Source organism: Pan troglodytes, chromosome 5, assembly GCF_028858775.2.
Source record: "Pan troglodytes isolate AG18354 chromosome 5, NHGRI_mPanTro3-v2.0_pri, whole genome shotgun sequence".
In the NCBI taxonomy this organism is placed as follows: domain Eukaryota; kingdom Metazoa; phylum Chordata; class Mammalia; order Primates; family Hominidae; genus Pan; species Pan troglodytes.
Genome location: NC_072403.2, coordinates 52,696,183 through 52,723,625, shown reverse-complemented (window position 1 = coordinate 52,723,625; position 27,443 = coordinate 52,696,183). Strand labels below are relative to the sequence as shown.

The window sequence follows — 27,443 nt, the reverse complement described above, 5'->3', positions numbered from 1 at the left end:
CTGCTTTTCCCAAGGCCACCACGTGGCCCCATTTGGCAGCTCTCACTCTGGCCATTATGTCCCGTTATCAGTCATTAGGATAGAGGAAGGGACTGCAGGTGTGCACCAAGACTCCTTTAGGAAAGGTTCCCAGAAGATCACATGCAACATTCCTGCTTCCATTCCATTGGCCTGAATTTGATCACACTACCTCACTGTATCAGTCTGTTTTCACACTGCTATAAAGAACTACCTGAGACTGGGTAATTTATAAAGGAAAGAGGTTTAATTGACTAGCAGTTCTGCAAGGCTGGGGAAGCCTCAGGAAACTTACAATCACAGTGGAAGGCAAAGGGGAAGCAAGGCACGTCTTACATGGTAGCAAGACTTGAAGGTGAGAGAGCAAGGAGGTTTGCCACACTTTAAAAACATCAGCTCTCATGAGAACTCACTTACTATCACAAGAACAGCATGGGGGAAACCACCCCCATGATCCAATAACCTCTCACCAGTTCCCTCCCTCCACACATGAGGATTACAGATGAGATTTGGGTGGGGACATAGAGACAAACCATATCACCCAACTACCTGCAAAGGAAGCAGGAGAATGTAAACTAGACTCTGAGTAGCCATTTGACCAGTTGGAGTTTGGGGATTCTATTACTGAGAAAAGAAGAATGGATGTTGGTGACCATTTTTGTTGGGGGCTGGTATCTGAACATCTCCTCTGCCTCCTGCTCTCTTCTCATGCCTTTCTTATGACCCCATTTTTCTATTCTCCTTTTATTCTCTTGACCAGATAGGATCTTTAAATGTTTTTAATGATTTTCATTGAGCTGGTGAGCCACACATGGGTCAATTTGTCCTAAATTTGTCTAGGCCCTAAGGTATGCTATGACCCAGATGAGGCCCATGTCTCAATCCATTCTGGGATTCCAGGACTAGTTCTTGGTAAAACTGTGGAAGGCAAAGAGAGATGGGTCTTGTCTTTACTCTGATATCACTGTTAGCTGCAACTCTTACACACATACACACACACACACATCTGTTGGGCTGCCCTACCCATATCAAATCTTTCCTATCATATTTTTTTCACATCAGTACTCATTAGAGGTCACTGGCACCTGACTCCATTATCTCCCATCCCCCATTCATTAGAGTTATCAAGAGTTTGCTAAATGACACTCACAGCTACAGGATAACTATAAATCTTTTCAAACTTTTCTTTGCTTAGAGACTTTTGAAAAACACATTTATATTAAAACTGACATAAGAAAGATGTTTTAACCATATTTATAAACATATAGAAATTTGAGTAGGTGACTAATTATCCATAAAACTGATATCCCTAATAAAGAAAACCAAGTAAAAAACAACTTTACATAGTGTTCCATATAGACTAGCCTATATTTTATAGCACCTTCCAAACCTCTAATCTTATTGTGGTTTTCTGTAGTCAAACAAGAATAATAGATTCTGCTATTAAGTGGCTCTGTGACCTGCCTAAGGCACTTAGCCTCTCCAGAATTGCCTCAGTTTACCCAAATACAAGAGGTGGACTTCAGAATCTCTAAAATTTAATCAAGCCATAAAACAGATGATATAATTCATGAGAAAGGCAGAGCTCAAGAAGGGAAGGTGTGAGATCCATCTGTAATTTGCTTGTGAATGCCTCCATATAGGAAATACACTGTATACAGCCTGCAGGGGGACTATAATCCACACCCTGGAGGAGGTTAAATAGTATGCAAAGTATTCTGAAAAGGAACACACACTCCAATAGCAGCTAGTTTGTATTTGAAAGATCCTATCAAAAGTCTCTACTGGAAAAATATCTGTTGCAAAACTTTAAATATTTCTATAGCAAGCTACACCAGAGGGTTTGTTATTAGTATAAAGGGTGCTTAAAATAATTTTTGTATTGGTTAAATACAATTATCAAGACAGCTAGAGGTACAATACTCTGGCAGGCCCAGTGAACTAACTTTTGGGGTAGAACCTTAGACTAGAACTCTATTTGGTCCTAGTTTTCCCTCGTTTAATACAAGGTTTCATTGGCTGATCCAACTAGAGCAGTGATTCCCAATAAGTAATGATTTTGCCCCCTCAGAGGGACATTTGTCAATGTCCTAGAGATTTGGGGTTGTCACTACTGGAGAAGTGTGCTATGAGCATCCAGTAAGTAGAGGCCAGGGATGCCACTAAACATATCACAATGCAGAGAACAGCCCTCACAGAAAAGAATACCCAGCTCAAAATATTACCAGGGCTGAGGTTCAGAAACCCTAAGGTAGAGTTGACAGATCTTGGCCTTCAGATTATTTGACTGTATGTGTCTAGAATGAACCTTTAATCCAAGAGGCTTGGTGGTGGAGCACTTAAAAGGACAGAGCAGAGACTTCCCTACACCTACAAAACAGGTTGGATGGCTATTTGTGGGCTTGATGGTTTATCAGGGGAACTAGACCCCAGTATTTCAACGTAGGTTCTATTTTCCCTAAGTGTTGGCTGGTCTGAGAAATAAAGAGAAAGAGTACAAAGAGGAATTTTACAGCTGGGCCTCTGGGGGTAACATCACATATCAGTAGGTCCGTTATGTCGCCTAAGCTGCAAAACCAGCAAGTATTTATTAGGGATTTTAAACGGGGAGGGGGTATACGAACAAGGAGTAGGTCACAAAGATCACATGCTTCAAAGGGCAATAAAGATCACAAGGCAAAGGCAAAATTAGAATTACTGATGAGGGTCTATGTCCCACTGTGCACGTATTGTCTTGATAAACACCTTAACAGAAAACAGGGTTTGAGAGCAGAGAACCAGTCTGACCAAAATTTATCAGGCTGGAATTTCCCAATCCTAGTAAGCCTGAGGGTACTGCAGGAGACCAGGGCATATTTCAGTCCTTATCTCAACCGCATAAGACAGACACTCCCAGAGCAGCCATTTATAGACCTCCCCCCAGGAAGGCATTCCTTCCCCCAGGGTATTCCTTGCTGGGAAAAGAATTCAGCAATATCTCTCCTATTTGCATGTTTGTTTATATGCTCTCTGCAAGAAGAAAAATATGGCTCTATTCTGCCTGACCCCACAGGCAGTCAGACCTTATGGTTATCTTCCTTTGTTCCCTGAAAATCACTGTTATTCTGTTCTTTTTCAAGGTGCACTGATTTTCTTATTGTTCAAACACACATGTTTTACAATTTATTTGTACAATAGTGGTCCTGAGGTGACGTACATTCTCAGCTTATGAAGATAATGGGATTAAGAAATTAAAGTAAAGACAGACATAAGAAATTATAAGAGTATTATTAGGGAAGTGATAAACATCCATGAAATCTTCACAATTTATGTTCAGAGATTGCAGTAAAGACGGGCATAAGAAATTATAAAAGTATTAATTTTGGGAACTGATAAATGTCCATGAAATATTCACAATTTATGTTCTTCTGCTGCGGCTCCAGCTGGTCCCTCCGTTCGAGGTCCCTGACTTCCCGCAACAATGGTTAACAAATATGAATGTGTAGCAGAATTTAGTTTAAATCTTGATTCATTTTAACATCATCAGAGAGGGGGTTAGAGTTCCCATCCACTTCTAATTATCAGAGGCTCCAGATATTACTGAAAGAACCTGACATTTGTGAATGGCCAGATTGGCTCAGGTCAGTTCACAGAAGGAAAGGATACAGATGGGGATGTATCGAGGATATGGTGGGGGAAGCATGAGACATTCTCAAATTTTCAAGCCACTATGACTTATTCCCACTATGTAAGATTAAAGAAGTCAGACACTCAGATTCAGGGAGGATTTCCCACATTTTTCATGTTGCTCATCTAAATCCCGAATTCCACACTGCCTAGAGATTATGAAATGCTTAATTTCTACCTACTCCCCATCCTACATGCCCTCTGCCATCACCATCCCAACATCTTAAAAGAATAAAGTATCTGCTAGTCCTCCTGGAATTATTGAGGGTTTGGGCTCAAAGAAAAGCTGAATAACATGTCAGATTTACAGTGAGCCAGACCATTAATCAATCAACAGAGGTTTCCATTAATCATCAAAAGTGATAAACATAGATAGTAGGCATGGTGCTGGTTGAGAATCTATAGAGAAATAAATATCAAAATGCTTTACCCTCATTCTGGTACCTCCCTATCATTATTTTGACCTAGCAGTTTTAATTTGGAGTACTAGATGAAAATACTAGGTTATCTTTGAAATTTTAGCTTCTGCTTCCTCCAGAGAGAAACTCATGTATTTAAGAAATGTTGTCATTGGTTTGGGCTTGGGGCCTTTCCATGTGTGACAGACCATAGCATGCTCCTTTTAATAAAACAAAAGGACAATAACAGCAGCAGCAGCAGCAACAAAGCCTAGAATTCACTTCTGAGGTCAGATAATGAGCAGAGTGTTAAGGGCATGGCTTTCTTTAGGCCTAACTCTGAGGTTAGTGGAGCGTTTGCAGGACTGTGAAGCACAGCGAGAAACAAAGCTGAAATCCATTTCCAATCTGGTCTTTGGAGATAATACAACTGGGCTGGTGACAGGATAGCTTCCTATCTAGTCTGAACATTGAATAGTAATATTTTCATACATATTAAACTCTAAGATAGGTTCATATTCATTATCCCATTGTATTACTCTGCTACTCTGTAAGTGGTAAAGTCATGTGGAAGGAGATAGTCAGCTATTATTTCCATTACAAGTTAGTAAACTAAGATCAAGAGCTTAAATGATTTCTTACTAAAATTTACCCAGCTAGCTGGATGGGCAATCCAAGCCTGCAGCCAGGATGCTTGGCTTCCAGACCTGTTTTCTATCCACTACAGCAGTGGTTCTCAAGGTGTCTGTGAGGTGGAGGTTGTGGGGGAGTCAGTAGCAGTAGCAGCATGGCCTGGAAACCTACTAGATTCTGGCACATTCTTATATCTTGCTAGATTCTGGCACATTTAAGAATGCACATTCTTAGATCCCACCCTAGATCTACTGACCCAGAAACTCTGGGTGTAGGGCCTTGTAATCTGTTTTAATCAGTCCTCCCTGGGATACAGATGCACCTGAAGTTTGAGAGTTATTGCCCTCAGGGGTGCTGTTTTCACTCGCTACAAATTGTTCCCATAACTTTGCATTAAAGAAACTCTTGTTAATCTCTCATTTTGTTTCCAGTGCATTTTAACTCTACAAAATTGTCATAAAGGCTCTACTTAGGAAACCTTACGACTTAAAGGACCACTCAGAATCCTTAAAATCTTTTCATTTATTAAACTTCCTGAGCTGACTTATTGCTGATTGGGTATAGAAACTTTAGCTTTTTTTTTTTTTTCACTTGCTCTGTCTTGGAACTTCCTTGCCCCAGCTAGAGTTTATCTCCTTAGGAACTATGGAAAGAAAGCATATCTAAAAATACTTCTTTAAAGTTCTCTGATACCTTCAGTTTGTTAATATGATAATGTTGTACATAAATAGCTATAAAATATGCTATTAAACTTAAAAGATCTGGGAAAGAGCTTTTGTACACCCCCACCCTTCAACACACACATGCACACCCACACTTATATACAATACCAGATACAAAGAAGGTGCTAACTCAATATTTATTAAATTTATTAAAGGCCTTCTCTTAGAATCTCAGAGGAAAGCAAATGCTGTGAAGCCTGGCTGCCCAGAAGTACCTTTATTTGAAATCTTTAACAAGATCTTAAAAGAGTGGTGACACTACTGTATCTAATGAAAAATGAGTATTTGATTCTAACATATTCAACATAAGAATTTCATCATATATATTCGATCTGCAATATAAATGAGAGTTTCTATATCTTAGTTATTCATTCATTTATTGTTTTATTCATTCAACCATTGTTGAGTGCCAACAATGTGCCAGCCATGCATTTAGGTACTGGGGCCAGCATGGTCAATGAGAACAACATGTGCCTGCCCTCATGGAGCTTACAGTCTATAGGAAAGACAGTCAATAAAACAAGTGATTTACAATGAAGTGTGATGAGTGTTGTCACAGGACACACTAGATACATTAGGAGCACATAGCAAAGTAACAGAATTATGTGGGGCAGAGAGATGACAAGGGTCACACATGGGGCTGGAGGCCTTAGTCCTTGGAGGTCCTATCCAAAGCAAGGCTGATAAAAAAGCTGCCCCAAACTGCACTGACCATGGGAAGGTAAGGCCTGCATGGAGGAGGTGCTGCTGTGGTCTGGCCAATGCCAGCAGGCAGGTCACTTCCTTGGCCTTTGGGAAAGGATGGCGATGATGGAGAAGGTCAAGAAGATCACGCCAGCTGTGCCTCCGATCACCATGCCCAGGACACTGCCGTGCACCTGCACGGCCTGACAGCGCTCCCCCGTGTAGAAGAAAGCATGTCCAGAGATGCACCTGAGGGAAAAGGACACGAAGGGAGTGTGGGAACTACCCAGGCCTCAGGTGCCTCCTAGCAACACTCATCTCCACAGCAATAAAAATGGCAAACGCTCACTGAGCAGGTCCACGTGGTGCCTGGTCCCATTTCAAGTGCTGTATATGGACCAACTAATTTAACCCTGCAACAACCCTTTGAGGTGGAGGCTATTACTTGGCCATTCTCATCATCTTCATCTTACAGGAAGGTTAAATAATTTGCTCAAGGTCACATTGTTAGTAAGTGTTTCACACTTGAAATCTAATCTCAAGAGGTATGCCTCCAGATCCAGGACTCTCAGCCACCAAGGATTCAGGAGGAAGGCCTGAGACACTTAAAGGAATACATTGCCTGACACTGGCTGAGAATATAAGCTACAAAGGAAATTCCCCAGATATAGACCGACTTAGAGCATCAGTGGTAGCTTAAAAACTTCTAAATAATATCAAATAAAATGTTACTGTAAGGTTAGTGTACTGTCACTGTCTCACGAGGTTGCCCTGAAGTTCACATGAGATAATGAGGACACTGTACTTATCAAGGTATTTAACACAGAGTAAGCACATAATGGCCAGCCCTTAGTTTTGTTTCTTAATGTTATCTGGTATAAAGATCAACTAATCTCATAACCAAGGCATATAACTGGTAGTGTCTCATCCATACCTTTGTAACAATTCCAGCCTTTGTTTCAAACATTCCTACTAGAAGGTCTACTCAGCAGAATTCTACAGAGCAGAGTGAAACAATTAGAAGTCAGCATTTTCTGGTTGGGCACGGTGGCATACGCCTGTAATATCAGCACTTTGGGAGGCCGGATGGATCACCTGAGGTGAGGAGTTTCAGATCAGCCTGGCCAAGATGGTCTCATCTCTACTAAAAATACCAAAAAAAAAAAAAAAATAGCCAGACATGGTGGTGGGCACCTGTAATCCCAGCTACTCAGGAGGCTGAGGCAGTAGAACTGCTTGAACCCGGGGGGTGGAAGTTGCAGTGAGCTGAAATCGTGCCATTGCACTCCAGCCTGGGTGACAAGAGCAAAAACTCTGTCTCAAAAAAAAAAAAAAAAAAAAAGAAGAAGTCAGCATTTTCTTTTACTAATCCTGAATGATTTTACCTTCCAAGGCCTCATCTCTATCCTGAGAATTGACTTCTTAGAAATGAGTGAGTAATAGCAAGTTTATTTCATTTTTTTTCTGACCCAGTCCCCTCCAAACACAACTTAGTGATATCCCCTAGTGTTACCTTAGAAAAACTTATTCTGCCAACTCTCAGGGGCAGGTTTCTAGGAGAGGAATAGTTTGGCTGAGTAGAGGCTGACATACAAGTGGCAACCCTGGCCTCCCTTAGCCTGGGAAGGATGAAGCCTGTTGGGGACACATAATGGTATCTGGCATCTAAGGGCCTGTCAGGCAAAGATATGCAGACCTATGGCTTTGGAGCCCAGAAACAGATGGGCCTTCCCCAATAAAAGGAACCAGAGGGCTTCTTGGAAGAGTGATTGATTCTATGGGTGGGGCAGGAAAAATTAAAGATGAGCCTAGAGCATGCTATGGTGCCAGAAAGTAACATTGTGTTCATAAAATCTGATGTTGAAAGAGCACAGGAGCCAACCTGGAAGAGCTCCCAAAGGCCAAAGCTGGGACAATAGAAGCAACAAAATAAATCATGAAATTATTGTAACAGAGCCCACTGAATAAAATAAATGCTTATGATTCCTTCGTGATGTGAATAAACAATCACATAAACAAATTAACGGGGTGAAGGTGCCATTCTTCTTTACAGAAGATTATAATTAATCAATGTGAAGGACATAGGAAATCAACATTAGAAGATCTCAGTGGTGAGTATTGCAGCAGGATGTGTCAACAGATGCTGAAATTAGTGTGTGAGGATTTGAGGAAAAGCGGACTGTCTCCATGGTCTTGGAATATCTCTCCCAATATACGTATTAATTACAGAGGGAGAAATGGTAACTCTTCAGTGGAGAGGCCTGGTGGACATGCTGTTGGCCAGATAATGAAGGTTGACATCACCAGTAATGACATGTATAGGCATCATGTACCTGTTCACACGCTGCAGCAAGAAGGCATAGCACATCTTTACTAATCTTGCCACAAATGCGAAACTTCAATCTAATCATGTGAGAACAAGATGAACCAAAAAAAAAAAAAAATCCCTGACCAGTAATCTTCGAAAGTGTCAAGGTAATGAAAGACAAGAAAGAACTGAGGAATTGTCCCAAATTGGAGGGGATTAGGAGACAGGAGACATAAAAGCTAAATGTAATATGAGATCCAGAATTGGATCCTGAAATAGAAAAAGAACATTAGTGGGAAAACTGGGAAGAGCTGAATAAGGCCTGTAATTTATTTACTAGCATTGTACCAATGTTCATTTCTTGGCTATGCTAATTGTACTATGGTTTGTGTAATATGCTAACATTAGGGAAAGCTGGGTGAATGGTATAGAGAAAGCCTCTGTAGTATTTTCGCATTGTATCTGTACGTCTAAAATTATTTCAAAATAAAAGCAACAAAAAGAAAAAAAAAGGAGACTAAAAAGAACTCAGAAGAAATGTAAATTTTTGAGGCAGGCAGAATAGCTCCTACATCTGCTACTGTTCAAATGGAACTGTTGCTTCTGTCATCACATACCTCCTTTTGTGAAACAGTTTTTAGGGTTTTATGCAAGCAAACATTATAAGAAGAACTATAAAATATAGCAAACTGTGCTGCCAGACAGACTTAGATGCAAGTCCCAGCTTCAGCATTTTCCATCTGGGTACATTTTAGATAAATTACTTAATCTTCCTAAGCTTCAACTTCTTGACACACTAAACGGGGATAAGGAGAGCCCTTATGTCACAGGTGGCAGTGAGAATGAATTTAGATCATGCGTGTAAGATGCTCAGGAGACTACATGATGCATAACAAGGGGTCAGAAATATCAGGTGTTCTTACTACTATTATTGAAAATATAACTGTAATAATAGTACAGTGTAAATGACAGACTATAGAACTAATAATAATTAGGAACTAATAACATCTGTAGTCAGCAAAGATTTAAGCTTGGTCTTGAGACCCACCCTCATGGAGTAGAAAGTCCCTAGGCTAGAAGCCATCTTGGGTTGTTAGAGTTAGAAATTCCAACAACATCCAAGATGCTGTTGACAATACCCCAGAAGAGGAAAAGGGGTGAAAGTCAAGAGACAAGGTGACCTGGGAAGCCTCTGTCCTGGCAGCATAAGCCCATGAATCCAGGGCACACCTTCGTAGAGTCAAAGAAAACCGCATTCAGTTGACCATCTGAGGTAGTCTTCGCCCTACTCTGCAAACAGCAGCCTTTACCAGGAGTAAGCATGCATGCGGCCCAGGTCTGCTGGCCTGCCTGTCTCCCCAGCCACAGAGCCTACCTGCAGCTCGCCATCCCCTTCACGTTCACACAGATGCCGTCATTTTGGCAAGGGTTTGGGTCACATGGGTCTCTGAAGTACTGTGGCCAGTTATGGTCCTCCAGGGGGCCTGTGTTCTCCACCGACCGCTTCTGTCGGCTGGGCTGCCCCTGGCTCAGGCTGACAGGTAGGGCTTCCTCTAATATGGCCTTTCCCGAACCTTCTTCGGAGACCTGCTGCTCCTGGCCTTGGAGAATGAGGCCTTGGGGGCTCAGTCTTTTGCCTTTAGTGGGAACTTCAGTCTGGCTGAGGTGGGTGATATCTTCAGGAAATAGAGAGTCATGAGGAGGATCCAGGATTAGTAACTGACTACAATTAACTCCCACTTCTGGTGAAAGTTCCCCAGCCTGCTTCTATCTCCCATCACCCCTAGTGACATGGAAAAGTGGCTTTGAATCCAGCTGATTCCCACAGTATTAGCTACTTTTATTTTAAAGTAATCCAGTCACATTTTTATTTATTGAATTTGCAAAATGAAGCATAAAGTTAGCATGGATAGACTGATGGAAACTAAATCGAAATCAGTGAACAGTTACCTCTGATAAAATTATCAAAAAGATGACACTAAAATTTCAGTTTCTTTCAAGGACAATTAAAATAAAGATGTGAGTCCTTGACCAATTGAATAAAATGTGGTTCTCCTACAACACATTGTTTTAACCTCATCCCCACCCTCCATGTGTGCTTTAAAATCAGGATAAAATCAGTAGAGTGCCAAGAGCATAGGATTATTTACTCAGGAAGACCAACAAAAGTACCTTCAAAGTCCACAAATATGATGAGGTCATCATTTTTCAGGAAACTCCTCCTTTTCAGCATTTGGTGGGAAATGAAACCACTCCAGCCCAAGTCGATGCTTCTAAAACAATTACAGTCTGTATGATAGGTTCCCACCCTGGACGGCCTGTCCCAGATGACAGTGTCATTTATCGCTGCAAAGTTGTAGGTAACATAAAATCACATTACCTCTTTAGACTTCACTTTCCAGTTTGTCTTTAATGAGGATACAGGGCTTTGTGAATCAGAAATACATAAATAAATAAATATAAAAATAAAAAAAGTGTTGGAAAAAAATTAGGCTATTTACTATTTCCAGGAGAATTGCAATTCAGAATTGAAAGATGGGAGAGGCAGAGAATCACAGCTCTGAGTGATCAGTTGTCTGCTACTGAGTGACTTTCTTAATGAAAAGAGAGGGACAGCTACGGCTTCTTTCTTCTAAGGCTTAAGTCTTCTCTTTTGAAAAAAAAAATTAGTGCCAGGCGCGGTGGCTCACGCCTGTAATCCTAGCACTTTGGGAGGCCAAAGCGGGTGGATTGCCTGAGCTCAGGAGTTCAAGACCAGCCTGGGCAACATGGTGAAACCCCATCTCTACTCGGGAGTCTGAGACAGAAGAATTGTTTGAACCTGGGAGGTGGAGGTTGCAGTGAGCCGAGAATGCGCCATTACATTCCAGCCTGGGCAACAGAGGGAGACTCCATCTCAAAAAAAAAAAAAAATAGTTTGCCCATTTCTTTACTGATGTAAGTTTACTTCATGAACATAGTAACATTGAGTACTATTTTAGGAGTAAGTACATTAGCTCTGCACAGAGCCCAGCAAGTTCCAAGTATTTGATAAATGATTAGCAGTATCTATTTCCTCAATCACAACGAGCTCAGTGAGGCAGGGATCACCTGATTCACTTGTATTCTAAGTACCTAGCACCGACTTTGGCACATGGTAAGCCCTCAATAGATGTTTGATGAGTGAATTTAGGAAAGGGAAGGAGGATGTGATGGCATTGAAAATCTTGACTTGAAACTCCAACAAGACTATGTTATTGATATTCCCAAGCAGACAATGTGAGGAGAACGTTACTCTTTCTTGCACCACAGAATCACGTCTGTGGGCCTCTCTGGTTCAAGGGGCAGTTCTTATTTACGCTGACACCACCCACCTGGAGATGTGTGTGACTTCGAGGTAGTGAACACCATGCTTGAGGACATCCTGTTCCGGACATCGGGCTCCTGGTCAAGGATGGTAATTATCACCTGTCTGTTTTCTACCGGCCACTCCAGGATAGCATCATTCTCCCCACTGCACACATGAAAAGCAAGTCTCAAGTAGCCAGAGCTTTCTCTGCCATTTGGGTATAAAGTTAACCCAAAACCATATCCCTCCGAATTGTAGAATCGAGGGCTCTGAAGCTTGTCCCCTTTGCTGGTGTTCTCAAGGACTTGGGAGAAATTCCGGACTGTCCAGACCCCTGTGGGGCAGGGGGTTTCTGTCAGAGTGATGTCGTCTAGGTAAATTCCCCCAGTTGAGTTCTGAGGGTCGCCTTTTGTGCCCTGGAAAAGGTAGCGAAACTTCTGTTCCTCTTTGAGCACCACATGGGCAATTTTCCAATTGTGGTCATCATCTCCTGAGGACAGAGAACAAGGCTGGTGAGAACTGTGACCAACACTTAATGAGTACTTATTATGAGTTTGGCACAGTGCCATGTGCTTTCCATAAATTATCTCATTAAATCCTCACAACAGCCCTATAAAATAGGTACTGTTATAAACTGGTTAAGTAACTTTTCCAAAGTTACATACCTAATAAGGAAAAATGGTTTTTTAAAATACTATGATTTATTTTAAAATTCACATTCAAATCTTAACCGTGAATTTGTTTTCCACTATAAGAATCCAGGTTCTGGATTTCCTCCTGAGTTGGCTGGTTCAACTGTAACCCCTAAGGTTAGCAAAGAAAACCCAAGTGTTAGGCTGAATCGTATAAAATAGCCATTTTCTAAGCCAAAAGTAAAAAAAATAGTAACTCCATATGGTCCGAGCTGTCACTTGTTGCCAGAGAGCTATAAGGAATGCTGAAGAGCAGATAATAACCTGTAGGACTGACTGGATCTTCCCTACCTGAAACTGACTCCCTCTCCAACGTCTAGACTTTTTTCTCTTCCTTATATTATCTGAAAGTCCACCATGTAGGGGAGCGAAGTAAGCCAAATAGAGTACTATTGTCTAGAAATGCACGTTCTAATAAAGATTAGGTCTACTTGCTTTTTCTCTGAGCATGAACTAGAAGTGGGACTTTCGAATTAAGAGCTGAGGAAAGATGGTGAGAAGGCCGTTCTAGAACATAGGATCCTGGGTTGAACAGTATAAGAAGCCAGACAGGAGCTTGGGGGTACTGGAGAGAGGAAACTGCGAAAGCAAAGCAACTCAATTCCGCAAAGAGATGTGCCTACACTGATATTTTTGCACAGGGTATTCCCTAGAGTTGGGCTTGAAGAGGAGAGGAAAAATGCTTCCAAGTGGAAGTCATGTTGGCTAAACTGAGTTCCTACAGATGAGTGTCTTTTTTCCTTCTTCTGTGTCTTTTAACCAGAAATCTACTTATAGAACTATACTTTCCCTGAAAAGGAAAAGACCTTTAATCTCCCTTGTGTTTTCAGGCCATTCTCTCTAAGTACAACTTCAAGGGACAGGTCTAACAATGTTCTGTTTCTTAGGGTGGAGCTGATTATGGCCTGTGTGGTTAGGTTACATGGGAACACAGGAGAGAGGTAGAGAAGGCACATGACCACCTCTGTAACATACAAATCTAGGCAGCTGCCCTCTCCTGCGGAGAGCATGGCAGCCTAGTGGAAGACACATGGACTTGAAGGGTAATAGGTGCCAGAAAGTCTAGGAATAGGAACAGAGATATAGGATTTGAACTATTTATCCAGCAGGTTATAGATCATGGGAATTCTGTCAAGAGAATAGGATTCTGTTCTTGCTGATTAGTACCTGCTTTGTTTTTTCTTAATATAGGATGTCAAAATGATGTTGAGATGGGGGAATCTGGCACTGGGAAGGAGACCCAAGAGGCTATACCATATAGGCAGAAATTCATCTATGAAATTATTAAGATGGTTTCGTTTACATGCTTCCACAGGGCTGCCCTAAATCAGTCAGGCAATAATGCTACTATGATTGTTTGAGACAAATTTAATCCCTGTTAGTTCAGAATTGTCTTCTATAAGGAAGTCCTGGCCTCAGTAAAAACGTGTGTGTGTGCATGTGTGTGTACATACACATAGTTGTATGCCAACATTTTTCATGTAAGTTTGTATATAAGCATTATGTATGTAACATATATTATATACAGATATGCATATGGAGACATTTTGTGTGTAAGTGTTTTGGTCAAAATATACATTTTGCAAAACTTAAAAGCTATTCAAATTGGTTGCGACTGTCTTAAGTTGAATATCACATAAACAACACTAAGTGATATTCAACTAACCTTTTTGAAAAGTTTCATTGACAAACCAGTATCAGAACAGACTACTTAAAAAACCTTTCATACAGTGTTCCCAGGGAACGTACACAGGCACACTCTGAATTCAATGAAACACAAAGCACAGCAGTGTAAGAAACTAAATTAAGCATAGGATGTTTGATTGATTGATTTTATGCTTAGAAGTAACACTTTTAGCTTTAGATGAAAGTGAGTGATAATAGGTCCCATCAATATTATTGAAACTTTAACTCATTTTCTCATTAAATATTTACAATCCTTGGTAACATAACACATCCTCAACTCTTAAAGAGTATCTAGCTGTCATCCTTTTATCATATAAACTATAATAAATTTCAACCAGAAAAGTGAACCCCTCAAAACTGTGATTTGTAGAGTTCCCAGGCAGCCCACAGAGTGGCTTGGATATAGGCGATTTGGGCACCTGTTCTTACAAGTGACCTCTAAGGAAGGTTTCTTCTTCAAGAGCAGCAGATATATAAAAAATAATTCCTTTCCCTGGACTCATTTCAATTGATAAATTAAATGCTAAGGTAGGCAGTTGGATGCTAGGATAATCTGGCCATAAATCAAGATCCAGGGTTATAAACAAAGTATTTGCTTTCTTTTGTTATGGTGGTGGTTCATTCATAACTAGGAAAAGGGAGACAGGCTTTCTTACTTTTCAACAAAAATTTCTCTATCTATAATCATTTACATGCTGACCTTCTTATATAAATATACAAAGTGACACTTAGGAACATGTTAGTGATTATAGGAAGTTAACATATACCAATGACTTATTTGCCACCAACTTCACAAGTAGGCTTCAAGTTACTTCAGCATATTAAATAATGGTATCATTTGTTTTTCTGAAACAGATGCAAAACACTTTGGTCAATTTTTTTTTTTTTTTTTTAGATGGAGTCTTGCTCTGTCACCAGCCTGGAGTGCAGTGGTGCAATCTTGGCTCACTGCAACCTCCGCCTCCCGGGTTCCAGCAATTCTCCTGCCTCAACCTCTCAAGTAGCTGGGACTACATGCGCGCGCGCCACCATGCCCAGCTAATTTTTGCATTTTTAGTAGAGACGGGGTTTCACCATGCTGGCCAGGATGATCTCAATCTCCTGACCTTGTGATCCACAAGGCCGCCTCGGCCTCCCAAAGTGCTGGGATTCCAGGCGTGAGCTGGTCAACTATTTAACTACTCTCTCTCCCGAAGCATCAATTCCCACAGGTCTTTTACCTTCTTATCTCCACTCCTGAACCATCCATTTTCTCAGTCTTGGGCTTTGCTTTCTCTAACTTTCCAGTGAAAACTGGATTTGTATATTCTGATTGGCTTCTTACAAAAGTATATTTCATCCCTACCTAAGCCCAAGATACTGCTTCTAATTTCTCAGTGGTTAAAACATCCATAGAGTAATTAAAACATGCCATATATTATGATAGGCTCTGAGAAGAGAAGAAAGTGGGTGGAGGAAAAGGAGGAGGAGAGAGAGAAGAAGGAGGAGTAGGAGGAAAGAGGGAAGGAGGAGAAGAAGCAGGATCCCGGATTTTAACCCAATCCATTCCTCGTGTGAATGCCTCTAAGTACCTTGAAAAGTCTGCACCTTCACCAACTTGCGAACATTGCCTGTGCTGTCATCCCTCCTGACCCAGACAACGAGTCTGTCTGAAGGACTTCCTGTCATTTTATAGAAAAATTGCAGGCACTGCTGCTTCCTCTTTGGGTAAAGAATCCGAGACTCCAGTAGGGCTGCCTCTTCCGCGGACCCCGAGCTGGTGCTGAACTGCATGAAGTAGCCGGCACCTAAGGAAAGAGCAGCCAAACATCACACGTCTGGCTTCCCACACCCCAGGGTTCTGTCCACCCAAACAAAGTGAAATAGTGAACCACAGCCATTGTCCAGGCAACAAAAACTAGAACTCTTCGGAGGAAAATAAAAAGAAGGACATTTGTCAGTTAATATTCTCTGTCTCAATGGACTTAGTCACTGGCTAAAGCTTGCTCTCCGCTGTTGTGTTTGATTGCCGTTGTTCCAAGATTGTGAAATATATACCTCTGACTTAAAGAAACACAGGCTTCAAGCAATGTTTGATGGAATTTTGTGTCTGTGAGATGAATTCTATTTTTCTCATTGACTTCATTCTTTAAATTAGAGATTCATTCCAAGGAAAAGAGTTGGGTTGGTCTGGTTGTTGTATAAGACACTGGAATTCAAAGATTTAGGATTTGGTTTTAAACATTGACAATGATAAGGGTTCAATTTCCCCTGTTGCTAGCCTAATAACTGGGTGTATTATCAGTGGCAAAAAAGTAATCTTTACTATATTATAAGAAGGGCTATTCAGGACACATTAGAGACTAAATGGAAATTTCCCCTGAATGTAAAGGAAGGCATTGGAAGGACACTGAAGAGGGTGAAAAGTGTCTACATTAGTGCCAGAGATAGGGTTTACCTGACTCAGATATCTCAAAACTCTTTCCCCTAAAAACAGTCAAGCAGCCAAACAAATGTACCGTTTGGTAAACCACACACTTGTCAAAGTCAAGCACAATGAAAAATTCTTGCATATGAAGAGGTTCTTTATACTGTGTTCCAACACTCAACTCCATATCAAAATGCTTCCATCAAAACATTTCACAAGATAAAAATAAAGTGAGTGTACAGTATAGTGCTGGATACTCCAGCGTTGCTCCGTGATGCTCCCAGCTTCATCCTGCCTCACACTGAGGCACGTGCCTTTCATATCAGCAGCAAGCAATGATGGTTTAAATATAAGCTTCCCACCAAGCTTAAAATATCAAATGACTTTAATATTAAATCAGGGCAAATTATATTCCCTTGTATCTTCTTCTCAATATTTGAACTTGCCTGAGACCTCTGAATTATAATTATATATTGAATGCCTGGGTTAGAAAAAAAAAAAACAGCGCACAAGGCTATAAAGGTTTCTAGGTAATTCTTACTCAGGAATTCTTGCCCAGGTGTATTATGAAGCATGAATTGAGAGTCAAATAATTCAAGCCCAGAACTCAGGAGGCCTGAATTATCCCCAGCTCTCCCTAGGTGTTTATTTCCGTGGGTTTTGAATGGGAGGGATCCTCCCAATGGATCCTTCAAGCTCTTTGTGTCTACGCAACCACCTGTAACTATGCAAGAGCTCTCTAGCAGAGGGACATGTTCCATTAAATACCTCTTGTGAAAGAAGCATAATAGCTGCTCAAGTTAACCTGATACAGCTTTTCCAGATCTTTCTTCTGGGCTGTGGTCCTTTTCTCTTACTAGAACATTTTTTCAGCAGATTCCTCTCACAATAAAGATCACCTTTGTGTTTAGCTGGCAATTGTACATTAGCCTAACAGCAAGCCCACAGAATAGGTTGGATTAGAGGCTACAACAGAAATTTAGAGAGCACTTCAGGCTTGGATCAACCTTTGGACACTTGGGATGATATGTTTGATAATCTGATCTGTGACAGAAGCTATTACCCTCTTCCAAAGATGGAGGAAAAGTGTCAGTGGCTTATCACCTCTGACATTCCCTGTGGTGGCCTGGTATCTGGGTGACAGGCTGTGTTCCTTCTGGGAAGGGAATCTCACCAACTCTCAGACAGTTATGGACTAAGTGACTTCGCAATAGTCTAGTCTTTGAAAAGCTATAATAATCTGTAACCTCACCTGTTTCCAAATAGGGTTAAGATGATTTCAATGGCAGGCACAGAATACTAGAAGGCTAAAATAGAAAAACAAAATAAATGGAACCTCTGGAGAGAAAGGGAAGATGGAAAAATGGGGAGTGAAGCTGCTGGTCTGCAGGTGGGGACTTTGTATGCATTATCTTCTTCCATTGTCACTGTGAAGTAGACATCAATATCTTGATGTTTACAGAGGCTTGCAAAAGCCAAGACTTTTAGAAAAAGCACACACGTGACAACAACTTCCTGTGGTCACAATTAGTAAGTGGTGAAGCTATATTTCAAACCAGGTCTGTCTTTTTCACTACACCATATATAGGAAGTATCTGAAGCTATGCTATCCAATACAGTGGCTACCAAACCTATGTGGCTATTGAGTGCTTGAATTGTGGCCAGTGCAAACTGAGATGTACTGTAGGAGTAAAATATGTGTCAAGTTTAAAATACTTAGCCTGAAAAATGTGAAGCATCTCATAATAACTTTTATTTTGATTACATGTTGAAATGCTACTATTTGGATATATTGAGTTAAAAATACATTATTAAAATTAATTTCACGGTTTTCTTTTACTTTTTCATGTAGATATTAAAAGTCCCATGTGTTATCCATTGTGCCACAGAGCCAGATTCATGTGGACATTAGAAAATTCTACATTACATATGTGACTCACATTATATTTCTGTAGGAGGGTGTGGTTCTAGAGACATTGCCTTTATTTATGAGGTTTTATCTTATCAATCATATACTAATATCAGTTTTGCTTAAATGCATCTTTCTTTTGTGTGCCCAGAGATTGGATGCTTTTTACTGAGTTAATAATGAAGATATAAGAAATGTTTTTTGTCCTTGTTCAGATTTTCAAGTTTGATAACTAACATTCTGACTGAGGCAAAACATAGTGGCTGGCATAACCTAATTGAACCTGGTGAACCACATCAATGTGTTTGCTTTCCACTTTCACTGACCTGTGCATTGTCCCAACAAGGTGTGATCCACTTCTCCAGCCTGAGCACTGTCCTGATGGACCCAGTCAGTGTCATCTCTGGTGCCCTGAATCATTCCACAGATGTTTGCCTTCTCAAAAGTACAGTGGTCCAAAAGAGTGTGAGTTGTGGCTGCAAATTATATTTTTATCATCTGGTTAAAAATGAAAGATAGTCATTCCAAATAGCTAATGTCTTAAGCCACTAAAACCTCATTGTTCAGATATGACAGGATCACAAGCTTGTTATCTTGACTTTTTCTCAAATGCAAATCTTACTGTCATCAGATCTTAGTACTTGCTAATATATAGACACAGCCCTACCTACCTCACAGAGTCAAGATAAAAAAAAATCTATAATCATTCTCTGCCATGTAAATACCAACCATAAACTCCTTTAGATCAAGAACAAGATACCTATAATATTTGGCTTTGTACTTAGTAGGTCTTTTGTACATACTTATTGAACAGAATCAAACATTTTATCTCTAAAGGCTAGGGGGATCATCTTTAGAAAACACCCTGCCCCAGAGGATTAGATTACTCTAGGAATAACTAACATAGGTAAAGAATTTTACAGGATACAAAATGCTTTCAAGTCCGTCACCTATTTTGACCTTTACATAATAATGCATCCTCCAAAAGAAGCAAAAGAAGCTAGACAATAACATCTCCTTACATTTGTCCAGTACTTTGACTTTATAAAACATAACTACATAATTGGTTTTTATAACCATCCTGTAAGGTTGGTGTTATAGTTTTGTTTGTTTGTTTTTTGTTTTTAACTACTCAACTCTGCCATTGTAGCGCAAAAACAGCCATAGACAATACTTAAACAAATGGGTCTAGAGGTAGACCAACAAAAGTTATGCAGTTTGTTCTTATTCTTTTAGCTAGTACATTAAAGAAGAGTAAAGGAAAATGTAAAGGAAATCTCTAAGGCTGAGGGAATCTCTGCTGAGGCTAGTTTACCAAGTTCTCAGAAACTGAGATACTCACTGCAATTGTACATTCGGTTCAGCCTCTCTAAATCAATGGCACTGAAATCCAGGCGCTGTCCGATAATGGAGTTAAACTCAGGGATCTTGGCTGTGATGGTGGGAACACTTGCATTCTTGTTAAATGAGAAAGGCTGGTAGTGCATCAAAGACTCATAATCATAGGGTGTATTGAGGTCTGTGATTAAGCTATCATCATAGGTGTCAAAGTTGTGCTGGTAACCTGTTAGGGAGAGAATCCACAGGTCCTTCTCAGTCATGTTCTTTTCCCCATGCTACTCTTTGACTAGATACCCAGAGACCCTCCAAAAAAGGGAAATAGTTCTATTTAAATATATATATTAAATAGATGTATTTAAATATATAATTTATATATATTTCAATAGATGTATTTAAATATATAATTTATATATATTTAAATAGATGTATTTAAATATATAATTTATATATATTTAATTAGATGTATTTAAATATATAATTTATATATATTTAAATACATCTAATTAAATATATAATTTATATATATTTAAATACATCTAATTAAATACATAATTTATATATATTTAAATACATCTATTTAAATATATAATTTATATATATTTAAATACATCTATTTAAATACATAATTTATATATATTTAAATACATCTATTTAAATACATAATTTATATATATTTAAATACATCTATTTAAATACATAATTTATATATATTTAAATACATCTATTTAAATACATAATTTATATATATTTAAATACATCTATTTAAATACATAATTTATATATATTTAAATACATCTATTTAAATATATAATTTATATATATTTAAATACATCTATTTAAATATATATAAATTATATATTTAAATACATCTATTTAAATATATATAAATTATATATTTAAATACATTTATTTAATATATAATTTATATATAATATATATTAAATTATATATTATTTAATATATATTATATATTAAATAGATGTATTTAAATATATAATTTATATATATTTAAATAGATTTATTTAAATAGATTTATTTAAATATAAATTATATTTTATAAGCAATATAATGTAAAATTACTATGAATCATTATTAATATTAGTTAATATATTAATATCAAATAACATATAATATTGTACTAACTATAAAATACATATTGTAAATTTAAATAAATATTAGAAATGACTAAATACATGTACATGTTTACACCAAAGATACATTATAAATATATATAAATATGTGTGTATCTGGGTGTGTGTGTACGTGTGTGTAAGACTTTCAGAAAGAGAAGGTAAAATAGCAAAGCTGAAGAAGGTATTCCAAATGACAGGAAAAATAATTTTTGAATTCAGGAAAATGTTCACAATCGATTATGTTCAAGACACATCGTTCTAACAGCCAAGTACCTCATCCACTGAGTCTGCCCGGAGCTGTACCTGGCCTACTCTTCATGGGTTAGGAGAAGGAAATCTGAGGGGCAGAGGGAAAGGTAAGCAGCTGAAAGCAAGACAGGGGATCCTGCCACTCAAGGCTCACATCCTTCTGTTTCAGAAATAGACTCATGGAGAACAAAAATAAAATAGGAAGAAGAAAACTTATTTTCCTATCAAAAGAGGAAAGGTAAATATTTTTCTGAGATTAGTGAAAGTGAGATAAGATGTGCTGCAATGTAAAAAGCTGAACAAAATAACTGATCAGAGGGTCTTTGAATTGACTAATAACCATCGGGAATTTACTGTTTGGGCTGCATTAATGGAAAGGTTTGCAGATTTTTTTGATTTTCTTCTTGTGGAGTGATAGGAAAACTGAATGCAAATGCGGCTAACTCTTCCAGTCATAACTTCCCATCCTCATATTCTTCTCCTTCTCTAGCTCCTTGTCCAGTCACTTTTTGTTTGTTTACTTGTTTAGTTTTGAGACGGAGTTTTTGCTCTGTTGCCCAGGCTGGTGTGCAATGGCAAGATCTCAGCTCACTGCAACCTCCGCCTCCTGGGTTCAAACAATTCTCCTGCCTCAGCCTCCTGAGTAGCTGGGATTACAGGCACGTGGCACCACACCTGGCTAATTTTTTAATTTTTAGTAGAGATGAGGTTTCACCACATTGGCCAGGCTGGTCTCAAACCCCTGACCTCAGGTGATCTGCCTGCATCGGCCTCTCAAAGTGCTGGGATTATAGGCATGAGCCACCGTGCCTGGCCTCATCCAGTTACTTTGAACAATTAGAAGAAAATGTAACTGCCTCATACAGAGCTATATGCAGGACTGCAGAAGTGTGGTGTGGCCAGGCGATGCTCCAGCAGGTGCCTGAGGGAGTCTCTGAATGCTTTTGGAAAAGCTAAGGAGCAAGACCACGTTTGAGCAATATCTTGCTTTAACTGTAAAATCTGAATACTGATGTTTCATTCTCCCAAATCATGGGGATTATATTGGGGATTACTTGAGAGGGATCAAAGCATTTTTGAAGGTGGGACAAGTCTAAAAGAAACAATGGCTCTAACGGGGAAGGAGAAAGTTAATCCCTCTAGAGTACTTGGTCCTAGGATGTCATTTGAGGTAATGGAATTGTAAAGAGCATAAGAGTCTACAATCTCTTGGTAACTCTCAGTGGCACCTGAAGCAAAGCACTTTCAACTCACTGGATGTGCTTTACTTAATTTTCCATAAAACCATCTGATTAGAGGCTGGGCACGGTGGCTCACACCTGTAATCCCAGCACTTTGGGAGGCTGAGGCAGGTGAATCACTTGAGGCCAGGAGTTCGAGACCAGCCTGGTCCACATGGTGAAACCCCATCTCTCCTAAAAAATACAAAAATTAGCTGGGCATGGTGGTGGACGCCGGTCATCCCAGCTATTCAGGAGGCTGAGGCATGAGAATCGCTTGAACCCAGGAGGTGGAGGTTGTAGTGAGCTGAGATTGCACTGTTGCACTCCAGCCTGGAAGACAGAGCAAGGCTCTGTCTCAAAACAAAAACAAAAATCCTATCAGGTTAGAATAGATTATTTTAATCTGTATTACTCATGGATTCTTATGAGAATACTTAACAAACAACTATTTTGAATAATATTTGAAAATGTATTCAACATGTTTTTGTTGGGCCTAGTATCTACTGAGAGCTGTGCTAGGTTGGTAGTGCCCCCAACAGTGAATAGGATAGGGACTCACAGCTGAGAGCTGAAAAGGGGCTGTAATCCAGGGCATGCGATCCTGTAAACCAGGGGTCAGTCAGCAAACCTGTTCTAGAGTAGATAGAAAATATGTTCTCTGTTGTAACTACTCAACTCTGCCATTGTAGCATGAAAACAGCCATATACAATACTTAAACAAATGGTTATGATTGTGTTTCCATAAAGCTTTATTTACAAAAGCAAGTAGATATGGCCCATGGACTATAGTTTGTCAACCCCTGCTAGACCTCAAAAGTTGAGTTTTTTCCCTAGCATAAGGAAAGAAATTTCAAAAACACAATTCTGATTCAAGAAATGGAGATGGACATTGGGAGAGAACTACATTGCCAGTACAGTGTCTTCTTAAGTTAAACAGAAAGCTTGTTATTGACCAAAGTTAAATCAATAAAACTCATAAATTACCCTGATAAAAAATACTGCCTATGTTGATAATCTTATTGGATTTGATGTCTCTTTTGAGAACAGTTCTCCCGTGGTTGCAGGCAATTTAGATATACGGAATTGTACCTGATGAAAACACAGATAGGAGATGAGCAAATATGTGTTGAGCAACCCGTGCTCAAACCAGAGCTGAGCAAGTCTGCACTTGACCCTGGCAAATGTCCCTCACTCCGATAAAGGGAACCTCATTTGGCCTAAAACCATTTTAAAAGCACTAAGTATTGTCTTCTATAAGACTTGGAAATAGAAATGTTTTCTGCTTCCTTACAACATTTTCATCAAAGCCCAGTATATGTACAGGAAGGTAAGAAATTGAGGCTTACAGGCAAATATAGACAAAGTCTAATAGTCCCCTGAGTAGTGCAATCAGAGATTCAGTCCTTTGACCTATTACTCCATTTCCTTCTTCCTTCTACACACACACACAGTTATAACACAATTACTACTGAGAGATAGGTACATGAAGTCTGAGTTATTATTTCATCTCTGGGTGAATATGCTCCAAAACTTTTCTGGATTGGACTGGGAGGCAAAGAAGAGTGCTATCTGGCCTCTGGTTCAGTGGGTGGTGGTAAGATGGTCGGAGTATATGGTTAGGCTCAAAGCTGGTGACCTATTAGACTATTATAAGTTACAGTTTTCTTCCTTACTACACCAATCCACATTCATAGAATTACCAGAATATAAGAGACTGGGAAGGCACAGGATGAGAAACCTCACAGGTGATTTTGATTAGCCCTCTCTACCCTCATCTCATGTGAAAATCATTGACCATCTTACTCCAAAATGAACTATTACAGTCCTGGCAGAAAACTTTTGAGGATTCATATTTAATTATAAAGCTTGGTCAGTTCTTCCAAGCCCCCAAAAATAAAATTATTATAGATGCACTGCAATATATGAATCCGCATATAAAATTGGGATCTAAATAAAACAGATACCTACACAAGGCTATTATTTGTTTTATAAAAGCCATGCCGGAAACAGTTAAGGCGTTTTAAATATATTAAAGTTTCATTAATCTCTTACTGCCAAAAACAATGTTTTTGCATTCTCTTCACTAATTCCTTCTTAAAAACTAGGTATCTTCAGAAACATAGCATTGACTTTTTTTTTTTCTACCACATCAGGAAGCTGCTCAATAGATGTTTTAGTGTACTCAAAAGCACTCTACTTCATTGTCTCAAACAATTAAGGAAAGTAAGGGCCGGACACGGTGGTGGCTCATGCCTGTAATCCCAGCACTTTGGGAGGCCAAGGCAGGCCGATCACCTGAGGTCAGGAGTTCGAGACCAGCCTAACCAACATGATGAAATCCCATCTCTACTTAAAAAATACAGAATTAGCCAGGCATGGTGACACACACCTATAATCCCATCTGCCTCCCTGAGGCAGGAGAATCGCTTGAACTCAGGAGGCAGAGGTTGCAGTGAGCTGAGATCACACCATTGCACTCCAGCCTGGGCAACAAGAGCGAAACTCTGTCTCAAAACAAAACAAAACAACCTAAAGAACAATGAAATAGTTAGAATAATATAACTGAATAATACGTAAGACAAAACTGTTGTCTTTTGCATTGTATGAGGTGGGGGCAGAAGAAGCAAGGTGCTTAGAAACAAGGAAGAAAAAAACATTAACCTTTGATTAATCAGAACCCAGATAACTAGCTAGAATTAACATAATTGGGATGTTATTTCAGATAAAAGCATTTATTTTTGTTTTTGTTTTTAAACATTTTTTATTGATTTGGTAAAGCAACTGGAAAAAATACTTCTTGAGTATGCCCTATAGTCATGGAGTAATCAACTAAACCTCAAACAGCCTTCTAGAGGCACAGGAGATTTCACATCCAGAGAAATGACTTTAAAATCTGGATTCACTTTCCTCATTAAGACAGGAAAGTAGAGTTTTAGATAGAGTTTTAATGAAAACACTGATATAAAGCAAAGCTTCTGGTTAACTTTCAGTTGACCCCCACAGTGAGTTAACACCATTCCTTGAGGCCCTTATCTGCGATGAATTCCGGTCAGATCAGCACAGCCCACATAAAGGGCCAACAAATCATAACCTCTTCAGAGTCTTTCTTCCCACTAGAGAGGCTGAAGCTCCTGTCCACACAGATTTGGCTTGGTCATCTCAGGATTGGTCTCAGCCAGTGATAAATGTGATAGCAATCTCCACCCAATCACACCTGAAAGAATTTGGTCCCACCAGATGTTCACATAATCATCCCGGTCCGTCCTTGACTGCTCGTGGTAAAATCCCAAAGCATGCAGGATCTCGTGTTCTATGATGGCCTTATAGGCACATCCTTGGCCAATGGAAAGGTTCTGTCCCACATGTTGGTCACCAACCTCAGACCAGCACCTTTAAAGAGGAGAAGAGGAAAAATTTCTTCTAGAGAATTTTTAAGTGGCTGTCATTCACAGTACTCCAAAACACAAATTAGGAGGAAATTAGGCTTCATTTTAAAAAGAAATTACCAACAGCATTCTCATATGCTAATGGTCCAAAGATGGGGACTGCTTAAAGAAGAAGCATTCCCTAGAGGGAATACTGTGCAGGCTTTAAAAGTGAAGATATAATACATTATAAAAGTGGCACATACTCAGAAGCAAATCAATCCTATTGTAACAACTCGTCAAGGTAGAAAGCAATAAACATTGGCATTCCTTCTCACCTCCACAAACCCACAGGGCACTCCAAAGAATAACACTGTTGCCTTTATCTAAAAAATTGTCGTCTGAGGGAAAGCTGTGGTTGATTTAATTTTTTTTCTTTTCTTTTTCTTTTTTTTTTTTTTTGAGATAGGGGGTCTCACTTTATCACTCAGGTTGCTGTGCAGTGCCACAATCACAGCTCACAGCAGCCTCAGCCTCCTCTACTCAGGTGATCTTCCCACCTCAGCCTCCTGAGAGGCTGGGACTTGGAACCACAGGCATGTGCCACCACACCCAGATAATGTTTTTATTTTTTTGTAGAGACAGGGTTTTGCCATGTTGCCCAGCCTGGTCTCAAACTCCTGGGCTCAAACGATTTGCCCTCCTTGACCTCCCAAAATGCTAGGATTACAGGTGTGAGCCATCGCACCTAGCCCTTTTATACTTTAATAAATTTTCAAATTTCCTATAATGAACAAGCATATATTTTATGACCATAAAAAGATCCTCATTAAAAAGCAAATTAATAAAATCCATGTCTTTGGAAATAGCAGATCTATAGTGTTATGACAGCACAGAGAAGGCTGCCTAACATTTCTGAAGGGTATCAGGCAAGGAGGACCTGTAGCTTCCCTCTGAAATCAGTGGGCTCGGGAACCTCTGTCAGATTCCCTGAATTCCTTGCGGTAGAATGTCTTCCTCTTTCATCCTCCCCCCAATTATTTTTTCTCTTCTCATAAACTCAATTTTTCACCTCTATTAGAAAACCCAAAGCTTCCCACAAATTTTCTCCTATTTACTTTAAATTGTCAAATGAAGATCTATATTTTAACCAATGCTGAGCAGAAAAGAAAGATTTCCTGATAGTCATAAATGCAACCAATGGATTGCAAGTTTCATGGTGACAGTCACAGTGTCTTACCTGCCACTGTTCTTCCCAAGACTACTGACACAGTATACCTTCAAAGGCTAACAGATTTGATTTTAACTCAAAGATGAATCTTAGTTATTTATTTTCTAATAACTTTATTAAGGTATAATTTATATACTATAAAATTCTTTAATTTTAAGTATACAATTCAATGACTTTTAGTAAATTTACAGTGTTATGCAAATGTAACCATGATCAACTTGCCTCTCTGATAGTGGCATTTTATTACCAAATCAGAGTTTACTCTGCAAAATATTCACAACTCAGAGAAAGCATTTATTATTTATCTTTCTTTTTAAATTCCTCCCCCAACAGAAAGACATAAGTTGCAAAAATACCATACATTCCACCTCACTGAGAACTTTTGACCTTGTCTTTCTGAAAGAGTCCCAGTTAGCCTCCAACTTCAGGAGACCAGTGCCCTGAAGGGCT

General features: G+C 39.4%; 1 protein-coding gene and 1 long non-coding RNA gene across 5 annotated transcripts in view; one reads left to right on the top strand and one right to left on the bottom strand.

The window, feature by feature from the left end:
* Window positions 1–5,560: 5,560 nt before the first annotated feature.
* Window positions 5,561–27,443, bottom strand: part of MEP1A (meprin A subunit alpha) — a 56,780-nt gene continuing 34,897 nt past the window's right edge. For 2 of the 3 annotated variants that reach the window (XM_063813094.1, XM_054685879.1), the window contains 8 exons: window positions 25,612–25,787; window positions 19,794–20,015; window positions 18,778–18,927; window positions 15,707–15,922; window positions 11,783–12,247; window positions 10,602–10,775; window positions 9,805–10,105; window positions 5,561–6,370 (listed from right to left, as the gene is read on the bottom strand). In XM_063813094.1, coding sequence (XP_063669164.1) covers window positions 6,214–6,370; window positions 9,805–10,105; window positions 10,602–10,775; window positions 11,783–12,247; window positions 15,707–15,922; window positions 18,778–18,927; window positions 19,794–20,015; window positions 25,612–25,787 — 1,861 coding nt within the window. In that variant the 3' untranslated portion in view covers window positions 5,561–6,213. The remainder of the gene's footprint in view (window positions 6,371–9,804; window positions 10,106–10,601; window positions 10,776–11,782; window positions 12,248–15,706; window positions 15,923–18,777; window positions 18,928–19,793; window positions 20,016–25,611; window positions 25,788–27,443) is intronic. The other variant, XM_063813095.1, reaches the window with a different exon arrangement.
* On the top strand, window positions 7,122–16,079 carry LOC107975157 (uncharacterized). 2 transcript variants are annotated; one of them, XR_010158034.1, is made up of 3 exons: window positions 7,122–7,221; window positions 11,721–11,865; window positions 15,562–16,079. It is a non-coding gene; the product is annotated as an uncharacterized LOC107975157 (long non-coding RNA). The 2 variants fall into 2 exon arrangements; XR_010158035.1 differs by lacking the exon at window positions 15,562–16,079 and adding an exon at window positions 7,515–7,553 and having other exon boundaries at window positions 7,136–7,221.